Below are 19,363 nucleotides of genomic sequence, written 5' to 3'. Positions count from 1 at the left end.
CGGCAGTTATGTCTTGTTAGCACAAGTGTTTGGTGGAAACTCATTCAATACACAACTTAAGGAACATGATTTCTCAAATTTGCAAATTTACAACTGTGATGTAGGATTTTATTATGTAAGTTGCAACCAAAGGCAGCAAGGGAGCCATCTCGTGAAATACTGTTTCTACTGCAGGCACAAGGCTTCTGGGCCAAGAGGGAGTCTGGCTGTTAAAGTGGAAACTACATGTCAAAACAGTCCTTTGATTTAGTTATTTTAATTGAGACCATTATTTTGATGCACCTCTATATCCCTTCCCAGTGTGACTAGGTGAAACAGCTGGCATGGCCAGGCATGGTCCAGACCCTGTGGTTATATAATTGAGAAAAACATTCGAGTTTGAGGAACACTCTCTATAGCCTGGATCCCAAATGCTCGCTTTTGAAATCCCAGCCTTAACATTCAGTAGGTTTAATCTCGAACACAGTACTTCACTTTAGTAAACCTCAGCTTCCCCATTCAGGCGGTGGGAACAATTAGTTGTACCCCAGTCTCACAGGGTTGGGAACATTAAATGAAGTATGCACACGAAGGGATTAGCACCACATCTGGCATGTGGGGGCTGGGGAAGGGGCGGGCTTCTATGGAAAAAGTGCTCCACAGAGGAAGTCTTTATAAGACAGTCCGTGAGGCATTACAGGAAAAGGCCATTCAAGGAGAGTGGCCAGACGAAGTGCGTTGCCACTACAGTTACCTGCGAGGCACTCGCCTGAGTTGCTGTAGGGAGGGACGTGAAACAAGGTAGTCTGAGTGTTTTTTAAAGGAAACGTGCTATTCAGAAGTCAACTGAAAATATCACCCATGTGCAGAAGAGATTCCAAAGGATGATGAGACAGCCCAGGGAGGGACATCTTCCTGCAGCTAACACCCCTAGTTCGGTGGGAGCCTCGATGCACACGCTGTTTGCGAGCGTGTTAGGTCCAAGCTCTGAAACTTCATCCGTTCCTCCTGACAACCTCCCCACTTTGGAGGAGAGACTGCCAGAGCTTTTTCCTACTGCCCTGTCCTTTTATTGGCCTGATCGTGGTTCCCATTGTTCTGGAACACATTTTAGTTAATACTTTGTATTTCTAGTGTTTTAGCCAAACATTGCTGAACTTGCTTATTCAGCCTCCTCACTCTCCTGTCCATCTTGCTATTAATAGTGTAGCCAGTTTTCTACTTTGGGGTGTGTGTGTGTGTGTGTGTGTGTGTGTGTGTGTATGTGTTTTGTAGTTAATAGTTCATTAAATTTTCTGGCATTTTTTTCTCATTTTCTGTGCCTGCTTCTACTTCTCCCATGCTATGTTTTCCTTCTGAGCTCTCTTTTCTTCCCGAAATATGTAGGTTCTCCAGCACACCTACCTAGATAGTTATTTTAGTGACGTCTTCCTGGGTGGTAAGGTTTCCTGCACCTTGTGCATCTGAAAACTGCTCAAATAGGACCTTCATTCTTTTTTGATAGTTAAGCAAAAAGTAAAATTTCAGGATAATGGTTGTGTTTCATTAGTATGTTAAGATATTACTCCACTAAATTCCAATGACTATTATTGCTCATGTGTTGTTCTTTGTGAGAAATCCTTTTTCTCCTTCTATCGGCTAGCTTTTTAGATTTTGTTTTCATTTCTATGTTCCTCAGTTTCTCTGTAATATGCCTAAGTGTGGATTTATATTTATTTATCATGTTCAAAACTGAGTGCACATTCAATATGGGAATCCACAAGTCTTCAGTTCTTGAAAGTTCTTGGCTAACAACATATTAAATATTATTTCCTTGCAAGTCACTCCATGTACTTCTTCCAGAACTTGTATTATTGGCTGTCGGGGTCTCTCAGTCCTCTGTGTCTCTGTGTCCTGAGTACTCCTTTATGTTTTCACTTTAAATCCCTTTTCCTTTCTTTGTCGTGTTCCATGTGAATTTTTCAGGATTGCCTTCAAATTCACTGGTTCTTTTCTCACCTACATCAGTCTGCTTCATCTGTTGTATTTCTTTAAAAATAGTTAATATGCTTGATTTCTAAGATTTTTTATTTTTTCACTTTTTTAGCTACTCATTCATAATTTCATACCTTTTTATTGCAAATTTTAATATAAATTTTGTGTTTTTTAACATCTCTGGATATTCCACTGTACTTCTTTCAAAACTTAGTTCAGAGTGTTCCATAAAATTTTCATTTGGAATAAATTCCTGTTTCAGGTGCTGATTATATTTATGTTTTTAGCTGTTGCTGTAGTTGTGGACTTTTGTGTAGAGGCTCACGTTTAGTAGGATAGTTTATATTCTACTCTCTTTTTCATTTCCTTTTACTCCTCACTGTTCATTTACACTTGAGTCCTTGCTGAATTTCTTGATAAGGTACATTAGTACAGTTGTCCAGGAGTAGAGTTATTCCAAGGTTCTTCTTGGGTCTGTTCTACCTTCAGAGCTTCAATGCTGCATTTTGAGAGCAGTTCTGCTTTCTCCATAGTGTTAGCATTTGAATGGACCTAACTTGGCCACTTTTATAAGGCATTTCATTTTACTGATTTTTGAGAGAGAAGAGAAGAAGGAGAATGGGGGGCAAGGTGGGGAGAGAGAGAGAGAGAGAGGCTACTGTTATACAAAAGAATTGCTAATTACAGGTGAGCCTGACATTTTTCAGTGGAACTGAACTCATTTGTGAAAATTGGCCATTTGACAGGCTTTCAGTAAATATCCCAAGGATACTCAACCAATAAGGTATTTTGGGTTTATCAATTTATCATTGTGAATCTTTGAAGTTTTCCAGCAATGGGTACATTCTGCAATGACAATCTAAGGTTAAATAGTTGTGGTGAAAGACGAAATTAGGACCAATCACAAGTCAAAGATGACGAAGTCAGGCCGCTTCAAGAGGAAGCCCGGGAGGACCAGTTAGGGATGTTCGGTTCTCTCTACACTGTTTCAGTAAGAACGTCTGGCCTTTCCACAGTGTCTGTGCTCTTCATCCCCCACACAGCATCGTTATGTTTCTGTGTGGTCATGTTTATCTCTCGTTGTCCTTACGGTTCTGCCCTGGGAGTTACCCTTATAGAAGTACTCTCCTGTCTTAGTAACATTTTTATGAACATATTTTTAAAAATACTTGATAATTTAATCCATCTGATAATATTCAGTGTGTAATGTGAAGTGGGGGCTTGATTTATTTCCAAGTAGCTTGCTACTTGCCCCATTACTATTTATTGAATAATGAATTTCTAAATGGATTTGAAATATCATATTATCAAATATTCAATTCATTTACATGCTGGGAACTTTTCCAGTGTTTCTACTGTTTTTGTGTTTGAATTTGCCACAAAATTTTAATTAAAACTATAGATAGCAACGTTTTAATTTGGAAGTAAACTTTATATTAGTTTTCTTTTTAAATATTTATTGGCTACTATTGTTCATTTTATTCTAGATGAGTTTTAGAATCATTTTATTAAGTTGTAAAATTTAAAAAACTAAATTGTTTTGATTGCAAAGTACTGTTTATTAATTAATGGAAGAGCTATTTTAATTTTTTATGAGTTCCCCCACAGAAACATATTCATGTGTATGTTTTTCGTTATCCTTATCGTCTTCCTAAAGCATTGCAAGGTTTATGTCAGGAAATATTTATTGGTTGTCAATTATAGTAAGTAGCAAGCTACTTGGACATAAATATGTGTATATCTCTATATAACATAAGTCAAATAGACATTAAAACTGTTGCAAATGTTAAAAGATAAACTGAGGCATATTAAAAATTGTTAAGAGTACATTTGAGCAAAACCAGATTTGAGTTGAACTGTGTCAAACCAGACGTATTCAGAAGGGATCGACTCACAGGAGCTACGGAAAGACTTTCATAGAGAAGAAGTGGAGACAAAGCAAAGACATTCTCTGATTGGCTGTAGCTTAAGGGGTTGCCTTCTGTGGGAAAGCCTCATTGGCTCTTTGTGATTGCTTGTCCATAGGTTCTGGTTTCTTAACCTTGGAGCATTTACTAGCTTGCCGTAGCTTTGGGTTTGCTTCAGTCTAATGGCTTCCTTGTTTAATTACTTTGACACAAATAATTAAATAACTACAAATATTTACAGTGCTTGAAGGAGAGCACTATTTATCTGTAGTATTAATAAATTATGTCAAAAAAAATGAACTGTCCTCTTGAGACTGTTCGGATGGAATGGCATAGATGAGCCTTCTGCTAAGTAGTCTTCTTGCAATGGCATTGCAGCAGCTGTGTCTAAAAGGCTCTTCCCTGGAGGCAACGTGAAGGAGAGATGATAGCTGTTCTGTGTGATGTGCGCATGTAGATGCCAAGAGTTGGCTTACAGGCATTGGCTTGGCTTCCATCCAAGTGAATGGCATGGCCTCACATTTGACTCTATTTTATGCTGCAATATATTGGTAAATAGTAGGTGGTAGAGGGAAGAAAAGCCCTCAATTGTGGTGCCTGTTCATTTCTTCAGTGTAAAATATATTCTTCTATAGCTGGTTTCAAGCTATGAATGTGAAGTCAGCTAACTTGCAAAATTCCTTAAAATTTAACAATTGAAATTCAAGCCAGTTCTGGGGCACCCTTGAACCCCTCCCTTTATGCCCCCCTCCACCGCCACCAGCCTCTAGTCTCTGCTCTAACTCACCTCCTCCCGGGCCGTGCCCCAGCCTTCCTCAATCTGGCCTATGCCCTCCAGCTCTTTGGAAACTCTCTCGCTATGCAGATGCGATGTCATAAACTAATAGCTACCTTCTCAAGGAGGAACATTTTGAGTGGGAACAATATTCATTTAGGAGTTAAAAGAAACCAGAATATTATTCCTTTTTCTTTCCTTCTTGCTCTAAGAGTCTGTCATACCTGGAGGCAACGAAGATGCTGCCAACTGGCCAGGGAAAAGGGCCAGAAAGTCCAGACAGCCTCAGAGATTAATATTTTAAAAGTTTGACAAACTGTGGCTTAGCCACCAGATACCTTTCATCTGAGGCCCATAAATCCATTAATAGCATCAAGGCGTTTCACTAGTGCCTGTTCACTGGTTGGAACACGCGGCAACTCTGGGGAGGGTAGTCTACTCTTTCTTCATACAGGGAAGAGAGGGGAAGAGAACAGAGACACTGTCACCTCCCCCCACAAAAGCCACTTGATTCTGTCACCCAGGGAAGTGTGTGGCGACCTGTAGGCATCAGAATGCTTCTGGGTCCCTCTGTGTGAGTGGGCTGGGGAGAGGTGACTGAGGGCGGAATGACGGTCCTGGGGCACAGGTTCAGCCACGGAGCTCAGCATGATGATGGCGAGAGAACTGCTTGGACAGTGAAGCAGAAGGCACTCGGGGAAGAAGCATCAGGCTCCCTCATCCCTGCTCCCTTCTGTCTTCCTCCTGCTGACTTTGTTACAGAGATAAATAAAAATGCAGTGTGGAGAGGATGCCGGAAGGGATGGTCTCAATTTTTTTGATCAATGAAAGGTAGATGTTATATCTACAACTCTCTTTGGATTTGGGTCCATTTTATGGGTGATGTAAACAGACTTCCTAGGGAAGTTCTCTGCCAGCTTATCTGAAGCTGCTCCAGTAGCCTCTGGGCTGAATCTGAGCCAGTAAGGATGAAAACTTGGAGTTCTTGTTCCTTATGCCTCCTTAACTTGCATGATGTAGATCAAATGGAGCCCTCGACAGCTATGCTTTTATACTTTAAACAATAGAACCTATTTATAGTGATGCCACAGTCAACATTAAAAAATGTTGTTTCTGTATGTTTGATCCTGATCCTTCTGGGAGGTAGGTTACTTCTTATGGATGTAACTGAAGATATTTGTCCTCTTGTGCAGAGAGAAAAAGGGATGGAATAGGGTAACTCAGACGCCTGCCCTACCTCATGCCGTGTAGTTATTTATCTGGAGAGGCAATAAAGAACAGTGTCGGATCTTAGCAGGACTCTCTGGAAAAATCAGACAACTCAGGTCAAAACAGTCCACCCTGCTGAGTTGACAAGGACTTACTGTTTGTGATGCTTCGCTTACTGATGTTGGAACACAGGACGGGGTTGAAGTTGTTAGGTTCTATTCTTGGACAAGGGACAGAGATGATGCTCCGTCCCAAACGCATTTCAGCCACAGCACTAACCAATGTAGCACTGGACTGTGCTTACAAGGATGAACACATGGCCAGGAGTTTGCAAACACTTGAGGAAATTCACCCAATGATAAAAAGCATAGGACTTCTCTCAAGGAATTGAGTTAATATATAGTACAAGACCAAAAAAAAATCCCACAAAGAAATGAATATAATTATTATATTCATGGAACAAAAGCAGGCTAATAAAAAAAGGCAAAGTTCTTGAAATTTAGTTACATTAAGAGAAACCCTCAATTGATAGCAATAAACACCAAACGGACTGAGTAGAAGGAAGGGGAAGAAGAAAACATTATGGGGAGAAACTGTATGGTTAACACAACCAAATCCTAGCCCATTAAAGCAATGCATTCTCTTCAGTAGATGGCAATGAAAGCCTTATTGCCAACAGGATTGTCAGTATAGAGAGACAGAAGTACATTTAATGGAAATATTTGCTTTATTGCCGTGCTGCCCCCTCAGTTTCCATTATCTAGTTTCATTGGAACAATTGCTATACCTTATAGATGATTGAAATGTTTGCTTATGAGTATTTTATATTAATATATATATTATAAAATATAATATAAATGTATTATATATTATATAATATATCATATATTTTATGATATTTTATATTATATTTTATCATATATTTTATATATGATATATTATATAATATAAAATATATAAAATATAAAAATTTATATTTTAGTATAAAGCACTCATAAGCAAACATTTCAATCATCTATTGTAGCATAGATGGTAGGTAGAAAATAGAAAGAGGGAGGGTAAGAATAGTATGGGAAATGTAGAAGCCAAAGAACAACCCATGAATGACCCATGGACAAGAACTAAAGGGGGGGAATGTGGGTGGGAGGGGCTGTGCAGGGTAGAAGGGAGTGAAGGGGGGAAATGGGACAACTGTAATAGCATAATCAATAAAACATATTATAAAAATATATATTAAAATTTATGTAAAACAAAGAGATTCTTAACTAGTTGAAATTTATGACTGATATAATATTTAGGAGTTTTTGAATCAACCCTGAAGTCATGTGTTTTAAACTACTACTCTTATAAACAACTGAATTCTTTTTTTTTTGTTGTTAATGTATTTAGGGTTTGGAAACATCTCACCTCGCACAGAAGGGGGCAAAATATTCTGTATCATCTATGCCTTACTGGGAATTCCGCTCTTCGGCTTTTTGTTGGCTGGAGTTGGAGACCAACTAGGGACCATATTTGGAAAAGGGATTGCAAAAGTGGAAGATACGTTTATTGTAAGTATGATAGCCTTTTAGTTACCTGTACTTATTGTTTAATCTGTTAAAATATTACACTCTTTCTATTAGCTTCTAAATGTGCAGTTAGACATTCATTACTGGATTTTCCATAACGATTTCTAGGTACTCCTATTAGCACTGTGTAGTTATTTTTATACTTACCTGAGTGAATAAATGGATCCATGCGAAAATCCCTAAAATATGCATAAAAAGTAGGAATCTGACAGTCACAAGTTCAGACTTTTCAGCTATATTGTCTCCTACCTCTGTTCTCCGTTTTGTCATTTATTTAATGTGAATAATGATACAGATGATGAGGTATTACTGTAAAAGTCAGAGGTACTCATAAGCAAATATAGGTTAAAGCTTAACATAGCTAGTAAAAACTGACAGCATCTCATTATTTAAAAGTTACTTCGGTACCCTTGGTTACTGTAAACTTAAATAGCCCGTCTGTGAAGAACAGAGTAATATACAGCAAACACAATGAAGGTGATTATATAACTTAATTCAGTAATGTCATTGATAGAAATTTATCTAAGGGATGTAATTCAGTAGAACCTACAGTAATCTAGATGAGGATGTTCATAGCCATAGATTCAATAGAAAAAAATAAATAAAATGAAAATGCTTCCATTAGAATTTGGGATGTAATTCAGTAGAACCTACAGTAATCTAGATGAGGATGTTCATAGCCATAGATTCAATAGAAAAAAATAAATAAAATGAAAATGCTTCCATTAGAATTTGGAGTAAAAGATGATAATAGTATCATCATAATTATAAACTTCTATTCTTGAAAATAATTATGGATCCAGGAAATGATTGTGTTAGGAATGGGGTTACATATGGTTTATTACTACTGTTACCACTATTACAAATACATTTTATTTATTATTCAATAATGTTTTATAATTTCACAAACTTTTTGACAAAACATTTTACTCTATGGATGAAATAAGACTATTGAATATTGTTTTTTAGTTTAAACTATAGCTCCAGTTTTTAGCATGACTTATGTTTCATATTTAAGTTCAAAGTTCACTCTCAAGTATTTAGAATGAAGGAGGTATAGTTGTTCCAGAACAGAAGTTTAATCCTTTTTATGGCATTATACTTCTCTTATATTGATATTAAAAATACTTTGCATTTATATTAATTGAGAAGTGGGGTTAGTGGCATAAACTTGGTAGTACTGAATTGTTCATTTGTTCAACAGAGTTTTGGGTGCCTACGGGATGCTGGGTAGTATTTTTGGTGCTGCCCCTACATCGCTGTATAAAACAAATCCTGCGCCCTATTAGTGAATAGAGTCCAGCAGACGTGATTCAGCATTTAGTACTAAACACTTCTAAGAACTTTACAAATGAGATTTCTTTTACTCTCAGATATGTGATATGGATGGTGGGCTAAGAAAACTTTATTTTCACTGTCCATTCTGTGGTTTCATAGATCTTTATTTCTAGAAAATTTTCAGCCTCCAAAGTTCAGTCATTCTTCTACGGTGCAGGGCTGTGACCTATGCTTTTCGCAGTAGATGGGACAGACTTAGAGATGAAAAATGTGTGGTGGTTAATCTCAAAAGGAGATCTGGAGGTAAACTGCCTTCATTATGAACTTGATCTAACGTCACACGGTGGAGGTTCCTGTTAAGAGAAAGAGGTGAAAGAAGTTGGGCAATCTGATGACAGCTGCAGCTGAGGGCGGTTGGAGACTGATCCTCGCTAACGTATCACCGTTGCCATGTTCAGTTTTGTGGTTGAAGGTCATAGAGCAGAGACACAGTGCATCTGGGTCACATGGCAATCAACTCTGAACTTTAAGTCCATTACTGTTACGCTTGAATCAATTGAATAATGAATGGAAAATGTGATAGGAGTGGGGGAAGTAATTTTATCAATTATCAGTAGTCAATATTTAATTCATGGTTCAGTTTTTTCCCTTTTTCATATATTTCTAGATTGTGTTTATGCAGCAATCAGTTGTATGCCTGTGGAATAGAAATATTTTAGGAGTAGTTCAGGGAACCAAAAGAATTATGTAAACCTAGAATTGTATTCTCAGAGCCAATGTAATTTTACTTTTGAGACTATTTTCCCCGTTGTAAAGCTATGTAAGAGAAAAGTGGCATCGTTATTAGCATTGAGTGCTTTGAGCTATTTATGTTATACCCAATTTTGTCTTTACTTATAAAGACAATAAAAAAATCAAGAAAATGAAGAAAACAACCTTTGCACTTGCTAATTTGCTGATAACACGGTATATAGGTTAGTTTTGTGCATGCACCGATAATCCATTAATCTCAGTCAATTCCTCTTTCCTTCTCTCTCTCTTCCCTAGAAGTGGAACGTTAGTCAGACCAAGATTCGCATCATCTCAACCATCATCTTTATACTGTTCGGCTGCGTGCTCTTCGTTGCTCTGCCCGCGATCATATTCAAGCACATAGAAGGCTGGAGTGCCCTGGACGCCATTTATTTTGTGGTTATCACTTTAACAACCATTGGATTTGGCGACTACGTTGCAGGTGAGTTTCTCCTGGCACCAACACTGCTGTCCTAACCCTTGGACCTTAGACTTCACTTGGGTTTGCAGTACAGCAGAGGGACTGTGTTAGTTTCCTAAGGTTGCCATAACCAAGTACCACAAACTGGGTGGCTTTAAACAAAAGACATCCATTATCTCGTGGAAGTTCAAGATCAAGGTGCCAGCAGCAGCTTGACCCCTCTGAGACTCGGGCAGAATCCTTCCCGATCTCTGTCCAGCTCCTGGTTGGAGGCCATCAGTCCTCACTGATCCGTGGCTTTCAGCCGCATCACTCCCATCGCTGCTTTTGTCAGCCTGTGGCTTTCTCCCTGTGTCCACATTTGCCTCTTCTTAGGAGGATAGCAATCATATTTTTTAAAAAAAGGAATACCAGTCTACAGGATTAAAAGTCCACTTTTGCCGAGGATGAGTTCATCATAACTAACACATCTACAAGGACTTCATTTTCAAATTAAGTCGCATTCCAAAGTCACGGGGGCTAGCACTTCAATGTATGTATGTTTTTGGAAGACACAATTCAATCTGTAATAGTGACAGAGCTAAAAAAAAAAAGTCATTCTATAACAGTGGAGGTAAGCAGATGGGTGCAGTTGAACATTTATTGTTTATTCTATGAAAGAAATTTGGTTGCTGGCTGTTCAGAATTTTACATTCCTAGCCTATTTTCAGAAACCTAACATCAGTCCCTTATTTTTTTAGCACTACAAGAATTTCAGTTTAAATCTTTGCTCTTTTTTCTTAGACCGTTTTATGTCTTAGTTTGAAAAAACACATGTACACTTTAGAAGATGCTCTTAGCTACTAAAAACTTCTTTTCTCTAAGATATTTATCTTTTTAAATTTTCAATTCTTTATTGAAAGAATTGAGGACAATATTTTTGGCTTTAGCTCCAGTGTCCACATTCTTTATTCATTTTTAAAATTGTATCCCTTCTGTATGTTCTTTCAACTGCTATTTGATTTATTGTTATAGTTCTCAGGACTGAACATTTCTATCATTTCAACCCTCTTTTCCCCCTGTTATATTATTTAATTATTATTGTTCCGACTTCAGTTTTAAATAGATTATAATCGTGTTAAAAGTAATGTAGTCATGTACTAACATGGGTTATTTTGACCACCTCCTGAAAAACTAAGCCATTCTTTTAGTTTGGAATATTAGAAAAACATGCCAAATATTATAGTAGGAATGTGCCATTAAATTTTCCAGAGTAAACCCACCAGCCGAATTTAATTTTAGAAGAGTTTTATACTTTCTGATTATTTACAGTTCCTTCTTCACCCAAACTTCTTACTTAAATATTTTCAGAAAGAGAATATATTTTGTAGTTCTATGAAATCTCAGAGAAAGCTGACAGTGCGCATGTTTTTATTGATTGGTTAGTAAATGTAATTTGGCAAGGCCTTCCTTTCTGGGGAATATATAATATCCTTGAAGGTAAGCATGTTTTCCTGAGTGGAACTTTGCTTTGGTCAGAAATGCTGTGCGCACCTCTGGGTGCTGGCTGGAGGGCCTGGGGCGGGGCGTGGGGTGGGGGAGGCACACGCTCTGCTGGAGATCTTTTGGCTTTCTAATTAGCAGTATGTGGAGAGGAGAATCTCAGATGTTTGCATGTCCGCGTTAAGAGATTCTGTCCTAAAACACCCATTTTTCTACTTCTCATCAAAGCTGTATAATTGGCTTAAGTAGAAGTGGAAAGTGTATTAATACAGGAGAAAGTGAGACACAGTGCTGGTAAGAAAACTTATACTTGTGGTATGTTAATCTTAGCCTCTTGTACCATTTTATAAACATAATTAACAACATCTCATAAAAACTAGCTTTAGGTATTAAGAAACTAGTTTTTAGGTTTAAAAACTAGGTATTAGGTGATACAGCTTTTATTTTTAGGCCGACATCATTGTATTGCTTGTAATATTTTTCAAATTTTTAATGCTTATTTTTATAGCAGTGCAAAGTTTTATTTATTTTTCAGATTTATTAAGATATGATTGATAAATAAAATTGTAAGATATTCAAAGTGTACATTTTGGTATTTTATAACATCTAGTTAATTAAAACATCCATCACCTCACATATATATCCCCCCCTCTTTTTGGGGGGACAAGAACCTTGAAGTTCTACTCTCTCAGCAAATTTTAATGATATAATACAATGTATTTGTTATTTTCAACAATTGGCAGATGGTATCAGTCCAGAGGCCCACATGGTCTGAGACTCAAAAAAACCCCCAAATTATAAAAATAACTGAAGTGGGTAGAATCCTAAAATAATGTCGCACATTTGTGACCACAGTATAAACTGGCTTAGAAGAAAAGGGACAAATATTTTTACTTTATGGTTTTGTAGAAGATGAAAAACAATTTTTTTCAACTTACCTTAGGAGCTCAACACTCTGAAACTGACTAAATCATGTGGGTTTCATTAGTATCCAGTCTGCACTGCCCGCAGAGAGACATTCAATGAAAACATCTCATGTGTCTCAGTGACCTGCAATTTAGAGTCGGGGCAGAGTATCGAGGGGGGGCGGTAACAAAGTGACATTCACATGGCATTGAGTTTAGTGTAACACACGTCTTTTTTATTACTAGGGTTTTAGTTTTTGTAGACCTCTTTGAATTCGTTATTTTAATTTTACAGAGGAAATAATGAAAAATGGCAGAAGTACACTTGGCTAATAATTAGCGAAGTCATTTGCTATGACGGAAGTGACACACGGCTGAGAAATGTGAATGAGAGAAGAGGCAGATCGACATTAGTTTGGTTGACTTATCCTAGCTCCTTCACTCATGTATTTTGTAGCTGTTTTGGTCTTTGTGAGACTGTGGACCACTGCTCCTGGTATTGCAGTCTTTCCAGCGGAGCCCTGTTCTCAGGGCGTGGTTTGGCAGGAGAATATGGATGAGGCAACAGGCGTCTGGGGAAGGCTGGGTAGGAAATGTGTGCCCTTTGCAAAAGTCTTCAGAAAAACAAAAATTAGGAGTACTTTTTTAAAGATCTTGGGAAAGAATTGCCTTATACGGTTCATCCTAAAAATAGTCTTTGCTTCTGGGTGTTTTGTGACTATAACGTAAAATTAGCCATTGAGTTAAGGCAAGCACCGCACCTGGGAAATACGCATTGTTGACTGTTTTAGAACCTTCTGTCTTGCTAGTAGATGTCCCTACAGATAGTGTTTCCACTTCACTGTGATATTTTTGCTGGGGAAAAACAAGGGGCATTGCTGTGCCTTAAACCTACTCATCTTTCCATTGGTCTATAAATATCCAAACAGAGCAAAGTTGCACCTCTCATAGCGCATACTCACTGGCTGGCGTCATTCTCAAGCCAGCACACCCCGCCCCGACAAGGATTAGGGTTCGATCACACTGCTGTACGGAACTTCTTGGAAGACACATTCAAGAACTGCAGTCTTCAAACTGCGGTGTTATTAAGGGAAAAGAAGTACGTTTTGGAAAGTGATGTATAAATGTTTAGGATACAGGTTGTAGCCTTGGTGTGACTATCAGGACCATCTCATAAGCAGCAAGTGAAAACGTGGTATTTTAGACCAGAACTCTGGGACAGGGAGCTCATCCTTGGGAAGGAGCAAGAAAATCCATGCAGCAAGACTGTCTACCGTGGGAAGGAAACAGGACAATCCCTATTCCTGCGTGTTCTTCAACCTCATTCCTTACCTGTCACAACATACATGATATAAATGAGCATGAAATAGATTTTTAATTTATAAATAAATATATTTAAATTTGCACAAGCAGAACCTTTTCATTGTTGGCGATAATGAGTCAAAAGCATTTAGGGACCGCTAGTCAGGACACAACGACCTAGCATTTGGGTTCTCTGTGCAGGTGACCAAGCAGAAGAACCCAACATTTAGTGATTCTTCTATAGGACAAGCTCTCCCGGCAAATTTTAATTTTATATTTACAGGTATGCAAGGGATGAGTTTTAGTGGCTGGTTGGCTACCTTAGTGGTTGGTGTTGGCTCTGTCCCGCTGGCCCAGTGTTCTGGAGTTCAGCGTTCTAGGGCCACAAAGGATGTGGGGGCCCCAGAGCCTCTCCAGCGCTTTTATTTTACGTGTGACTAAACGTAGCCCTATTGTCCAGAGTACTGCCTGTGGCGTTTCCCTTCCTAAAAGGTGAGAAGTTACTAAATTATGATTACCTTAAGGACTGAGGGCTAGGTATATGGAATTGTGGGAAAAATTGAATTCTACTTATTCAGGCTTGCTTTTTCAACTCTCCCAAGTCCATGATTCAAAAAAAATAGTTGGTGAATCCTCGAAATTGGAGAAAAGGCAAATTAATTGCCTAACAACACAATTTAAAATATTTGCAAAGCTAGTATCCTCTTTAATATATAGTGTGAGGGTTAGAACAGATGAATTTCCACAAACTGTTTAGAAGCTGCCCAATGAAATGCTTAGAGATACTTTGCATAAACCAGGTTAGTTCACGCGAGATAATATGAATGAGTGAAAGTCAGATACAAACATATAGTTTTGCAAAGAAGTGAGTTCCTATTACCTACTTTACAAATAAAAAACAAATGTTTATAGCCAAAAATATAAATGTTCTAAGAAATCTTCGTGGTTGATATTATGCAAACACATTTTTCATCTGAACATAAATGTATTTAGTTATCCAAATATATGTTCTTGGGATTTTGATCAATGAGACTTAGTATATTTAGTTGAATAATGAATTTTTCTTCATCTCACATGTAGTTATTGAATGCTTACTGGATAAGTCAGGCTTTATGTTTAGTTCCTTATGTTCTTCTGTATAGAAAATGTAATTGGGGTTCTTCCCAGGTCAGATTCTTCTTCTGGTGCATTTATCTTTTCTAAATTTTTACAAATTTTCGAAGTTGTAGAGCCCATCTGTATCACATTTTTTGACTTGAAAAATATATTTGTATATCTCATATTAAGAATTGAGTTTTCTTGGAATTATGTTTTCAAAGTCATTACTGGAAATGCAGTTTTTATTGAGCACATTATTGCTTTCCCTTATGACTGCAACACGACTCATGGGGCAGAGTGCTCTGAGTTTCCTTGATTAATGGAAGGGGATTTTATCGTGAAAACATATAAATCTGTTGAAAAGCCATGGAGTTTTTCATTTTGTTTGTTTAAAACAGTTTGTTCTAGTAGAGGCCCTGCAGGAAAGAGTTTCTGATGTTGCCCCAAACCTTTGTAACTATGTCAGAAGCCAGTTATTAAAACTGCTTTTATGGAGCTGATCACTGAATGAAAATCTGCCAGGAATTCAACAGATACCAAGGGAAGAACCCAATGAAGAGTGAGGTCTACTTGAGATCAGTCAGTACTACCGTCGCCACCACAAGGGCTCAGAAAAATTGCTTTGCTTGGAAAGAGAGGGTTGTGGGACTGCTAGGAAGATGTATTACATCATTCATGCATGCATTCATTCATTTGTTCAGATATTTGGTGAGCACATATTGTATATTCCATACTGTGCTTAGCACTTAGTGATAATGATTGCCTGTTCTTATGGGACAGAATGTTCGAAATCCAGGAACATGACCTACCAGTCCCGGTAGCTCCTCTGTGTGTGTACAGAAAATTCTGCAAGGAGTCTGGTACACAGCTGATTCAGCCAGTGACTCTCAGAGAACTCACAAGAGAGCTGATGGCTAGCTGCATGATTAATCAAATAGTTATTGACCCAAAAGGCCCAAAAGTCCTAGAGACTGTGGACAAACCAAGAAGTTATGTAACTTCTAGGATTCAGAATGGATACAGAGAAGCACTGTAGAGACATAGGCTGAAAAAGAAGAGACGGAAATCATTCAGTGATTAATAGTTATGGCTTAGGGAGGCTGGCAGTAAATTGTACTGTTTAATGAAAAAGACTCCAAATTGCTCTATATTGATACTTAAAGGTAATTTCTAGGGATAACAATTGTGTACATCTCATATACTGTACATTTCTATCCTCACCAAGGAGGAGTGAGTGAGGCAATGTGTTGATTTTTCTTTCTTTATGATCATGAGATGTGCTAAAGGTAGTTTCCCTAATTTTAGACCAAGTACGTAACAGGTAGTGGACAACATCTTGAAAGCTGAAATTGAAATTCCCTAAACACAGATTCAAATGCTGAAGAGGTTTACCCTTTTTGGCCTTGTGTTTTTGGACTCAATAGCATGTGAGAAGCCTGGCCTAGTGGGTGAACTATTGTTGAAGACTGAAGTCATATTTCCATTTGTGCAAAATAAAACAGAACTTACAACATTGCCAAAAGAGCCTCTTAATCCTTGAAACATGGAGAAAACCTTCAATTTTAACTTCATTCAGTTAAAATTGCTTTACTATAAAAAAGGGAAAATATACTAAAGCAGAACATTTTTCTTTCTCCGGTCATATTAAGGCAGTATTACTTTGACTAATAAAAGTAAGTCAAACAAACCAAAAAAATTGAAATCCATATTTGATATCTAAGCTAAAATAGTTACAGACCAGTGCATGAAATTGTCCTCATTTTCTTTAGAGCACAGTTACAGCTACATCTACATTTTATTAATACATATATCACTTCAGAAATTCAGAGGAGGTGCATAGAGTTGATAACAGCCCAGAATGGCTAGAAGATTCCCATGACAGATCTACTTTAAAAATATTATTGAATTTATTGGAGTGACATTGGTTAATAACATTGCATAAGTTTCAGGTGTACAGTCCTATAACACATCACCTTTATATTGTCTTGTGTCTCCACCACCCCAGGTTGTCGTGTCTTCTTCCATCCTATTTTTATTTCTTTTTTCTTTCTAAGTATTCTGTGATTCAGGAGCATCACAGGGAAAGAAAATTAAATTTAAGGGGAGAAGTACATTGTATACTCAGGTTTTTTGGAGAAAAATAGAGCCAACTTCTAGTTGTTGGAATTATAACAGCAACAAGGTAAGGAGGCTTTTGATGAAATAATACTTATCTTCAGACTCACCTGGTTTCTAGGTAAGACCCTGGGAGGGAAGAGGCACACCTTGTTTGAGTTAGTGTTTCCAGCACTTGCTAGGTGTCTACCATTCATTGGATAAATGATGGGGTCATAGGTGATGGGCGCGGCCAGGCCAATGAAAAAAGCCTGTGACATGGAGCCAGGTAAGCCTGGGTTTGAGTTCTGGCTCTGCTGCCTCCTTGCCTGTGACACCTGACATGTTATTTTACCTATTGTAACTGTGACTTCTCTACTGAAAAGTGGATATACTTACTTACTGTTGAGATTTCAAGGAGCCAGTACCAACCTATGTTTCTCTTCTGAGTTCTGAACGCACTGTGAGAGTGATGGCAGTTGAATTATCAGCTTAATTACTGAGACAGACAGCTAGAGAGATATGGCTTAAGTCCATGTGCAATGGTCTTGCTAGTCGTCCTGCCCCAAGTGGAAATGACAGGAGTGGGAATGCAGCTTCCCTCAGAAGTTTAGGGAACCCATCTGGGGAGGGAGAGAAAGTGTTCCCAAGCAACCATGCCAGCCTGAACCTTTCCTGGGCTAAATGTTTTAGTACCTACAGTTTAATCTGCTAGATTAGATTAGGCTCTGGCTGATTTCCTCATTTAAGCACCAGGAAGAAGTCCAAAGAGAAATGGCACTATTTATTTATTTGTTTGTTAATTAATTAATTAATTAATTTATTTTTAAAGTATATTTTATTGATTATGCTATTACAGTTGTCCCAGTGTTTTTCAACTTTTTATCCCCCTCTGCCCTTTACCCCCCACCATCCAGCATTCCACCACCCCCCCTTAGTTTATGTCCATGGGTTGTATATGTAAATTCTTTGGCTTCTCCACTTCCCATACTATTTTTAACCTCCCCCTGTCTATTTTGTGCCTACCTATTATGCTTCTTATTCCCTCCATTCTCCCCCTCCCCACTGACAATCCTCCATGTGATCTCCATTTCTGCGATTCTGTCCTTGATCTAGTTGTTTGCTTAGTATTGTTTTTTAGGTTCAGTTGTTGATAGTTATGAGTTTGTTGTCATTTTGCTATTCATAGTTTTTGATCTTCTTCTATGTCTTAGATAAGTCCCTTGAATATTTCATATAATTAGGGCTTGATGACGATGAAGTCCTTTAACTTGACCTTATCTGGGAAGCACTTTACCTGCCCTTCCATTCTAAATGGTAGCTTTGCTGGATAGTGTAATCTTGGATGTAGGTCCTTGCCTTGCATGACTTCGAACACTTCTTTCCATCCCCTTCTTGCCTGTAAAGTTTCTTTTGAGAAATCAGCTGATTGTCTCATTAAAGAGAAGGAGAGAATCTTAAAAGCATCAAGAGGAAAGGAGACAGTTACATGAGAAATGGCACTATTTAAAAGAGGCTGTTGCATATCATTTGAGAGTCAGGAACAGACTTATTCTAACTACTTGGAAAAGTTTATAAGATTCCTGAAACCTTTGTCTTTCCACCCCTTTTTGCTATTTTTATTGCTTTCCTGTAATGATCAGCCAGAAAGCTCTTAAAATGGAAAAGATCTGTGTGCATATTTTTAGTGGCAACAAAGAAAATAGCAATGAAGTAACTATTCCTACCAAGTGGGTGAGGAACCCACGAGTGGGCAGTGGGCAGTGGGCAGTAGTGTCCTGCAGCCTGTGTGTCAGGAGTCTGTGGAAGGAGAAAAGAAATGATGGAGTTGGCAGAGTGGATCTGGGGGTGGGGGCAGCATATGGGGAGTGAAGCCAGGGCAGAAAAACAACCATGGGTTCTTAATAAGCAAGAGAACCACAGACAGGTTTCCTGTGTGCAGCCAGATTAAATTAACACTTACAACAGCCAAGACAATTTTTGAATGTTTTCTAATTTAGAAACAAAACCAAGAGCTCTTTCAGCAAGTTATTTTAACATTACAGATTATTTATTTTTGGTTAGATTCTTGGATCAAGTGAATTAAATATGGTTGAAGTTATTCATAAATCTTAGCTATCAGAAAGTGAAGAGGGCCCTGGCTGGTGTGGCTCAGTGGGTTGAACGCTGACCTGAGAATTGAAGGGTCACTGGTTCAATTCCTGGTCAGGGCACATGCCTGGGTTGTGGACCAGGTCCCCAATGGTGGGTACTCGAGAGGCAACCACACATTGATGTCTCTCTCCCTCTCTTTCTCCCTCCCTTTCTCCCTCCCTTCCCCTCTCTAAAAATAAATAAGTAAAATCTTTTTAAAAAGTTTTTACTTTTAAAGAGGATTTGTGAGTTGTTTGGTAATGTTCACATGTATACTGGTTTTTCCTAGGTCTTTTGACTGCTGGTATTTCACCTTAAGAGTAGCAGTTAAGGATGGGAAAACATTGCCCCCCAACCGTGGCTTAGAACCCACTGAAACTGGTGGGGTAGACATTTTACCCCAATATAAACCTTTTAGTGATGGAGCTAATTTACTCTTTTCAGAC

The 19,363-nt window shown here is 38.1% G+C and overlaps 1 protein-coding gene across 3 annotated transcripts in view; it reads left to right on the top strand.

The window, feature by feature from the left end:
• KCNK2 (potassium two pore domain channel subfamily K member 2) overlaps positions 1 to 19,363 on the top strand; it is a 149,749-nt gene that overhangs the window by 94,170 nt on the left and 36,216 nt on the right. For all 3 annotated transcript variants that reach the window (XM_045838555.1, XM_045838554.1, XM_045838553.1), the window contains exons 4-5: positions 7,234 to 7,394; positions 9,738 to 9,924. In XM_045838555.1, coding sequence (XP_045694511.1) covers positions 7,234 to 7,394; positions 9,738 to 9,924 — 348 coding nt within the window. The remainder of the gene's footprint in view (positions 1 to 7,233; positions 7,395 to 9,737; positions 9,925 to 19,363) is intronic.

The sequence above is a fragment of the Phyllostomus hastatus genome, unplaced genomic scaffold (assembly GCF_019186645.2).
Source record: "Phyllostomus hastatus isolate PE091 unplaced genomic scaffold, TTU_PhHast_1.1 phas_contig_283, whole genome shotgun sequence".
NCBI classification, from domain to species: Eukaryota; Metazoa; Chordata; class Mammalia; order Chiroptera; family Phyllostomidae; genus Phyllostomus; species Phyllostomus hastatus.
This window is presented reverse-complemented; position numbering and strand designations above follow the sequence as displayed.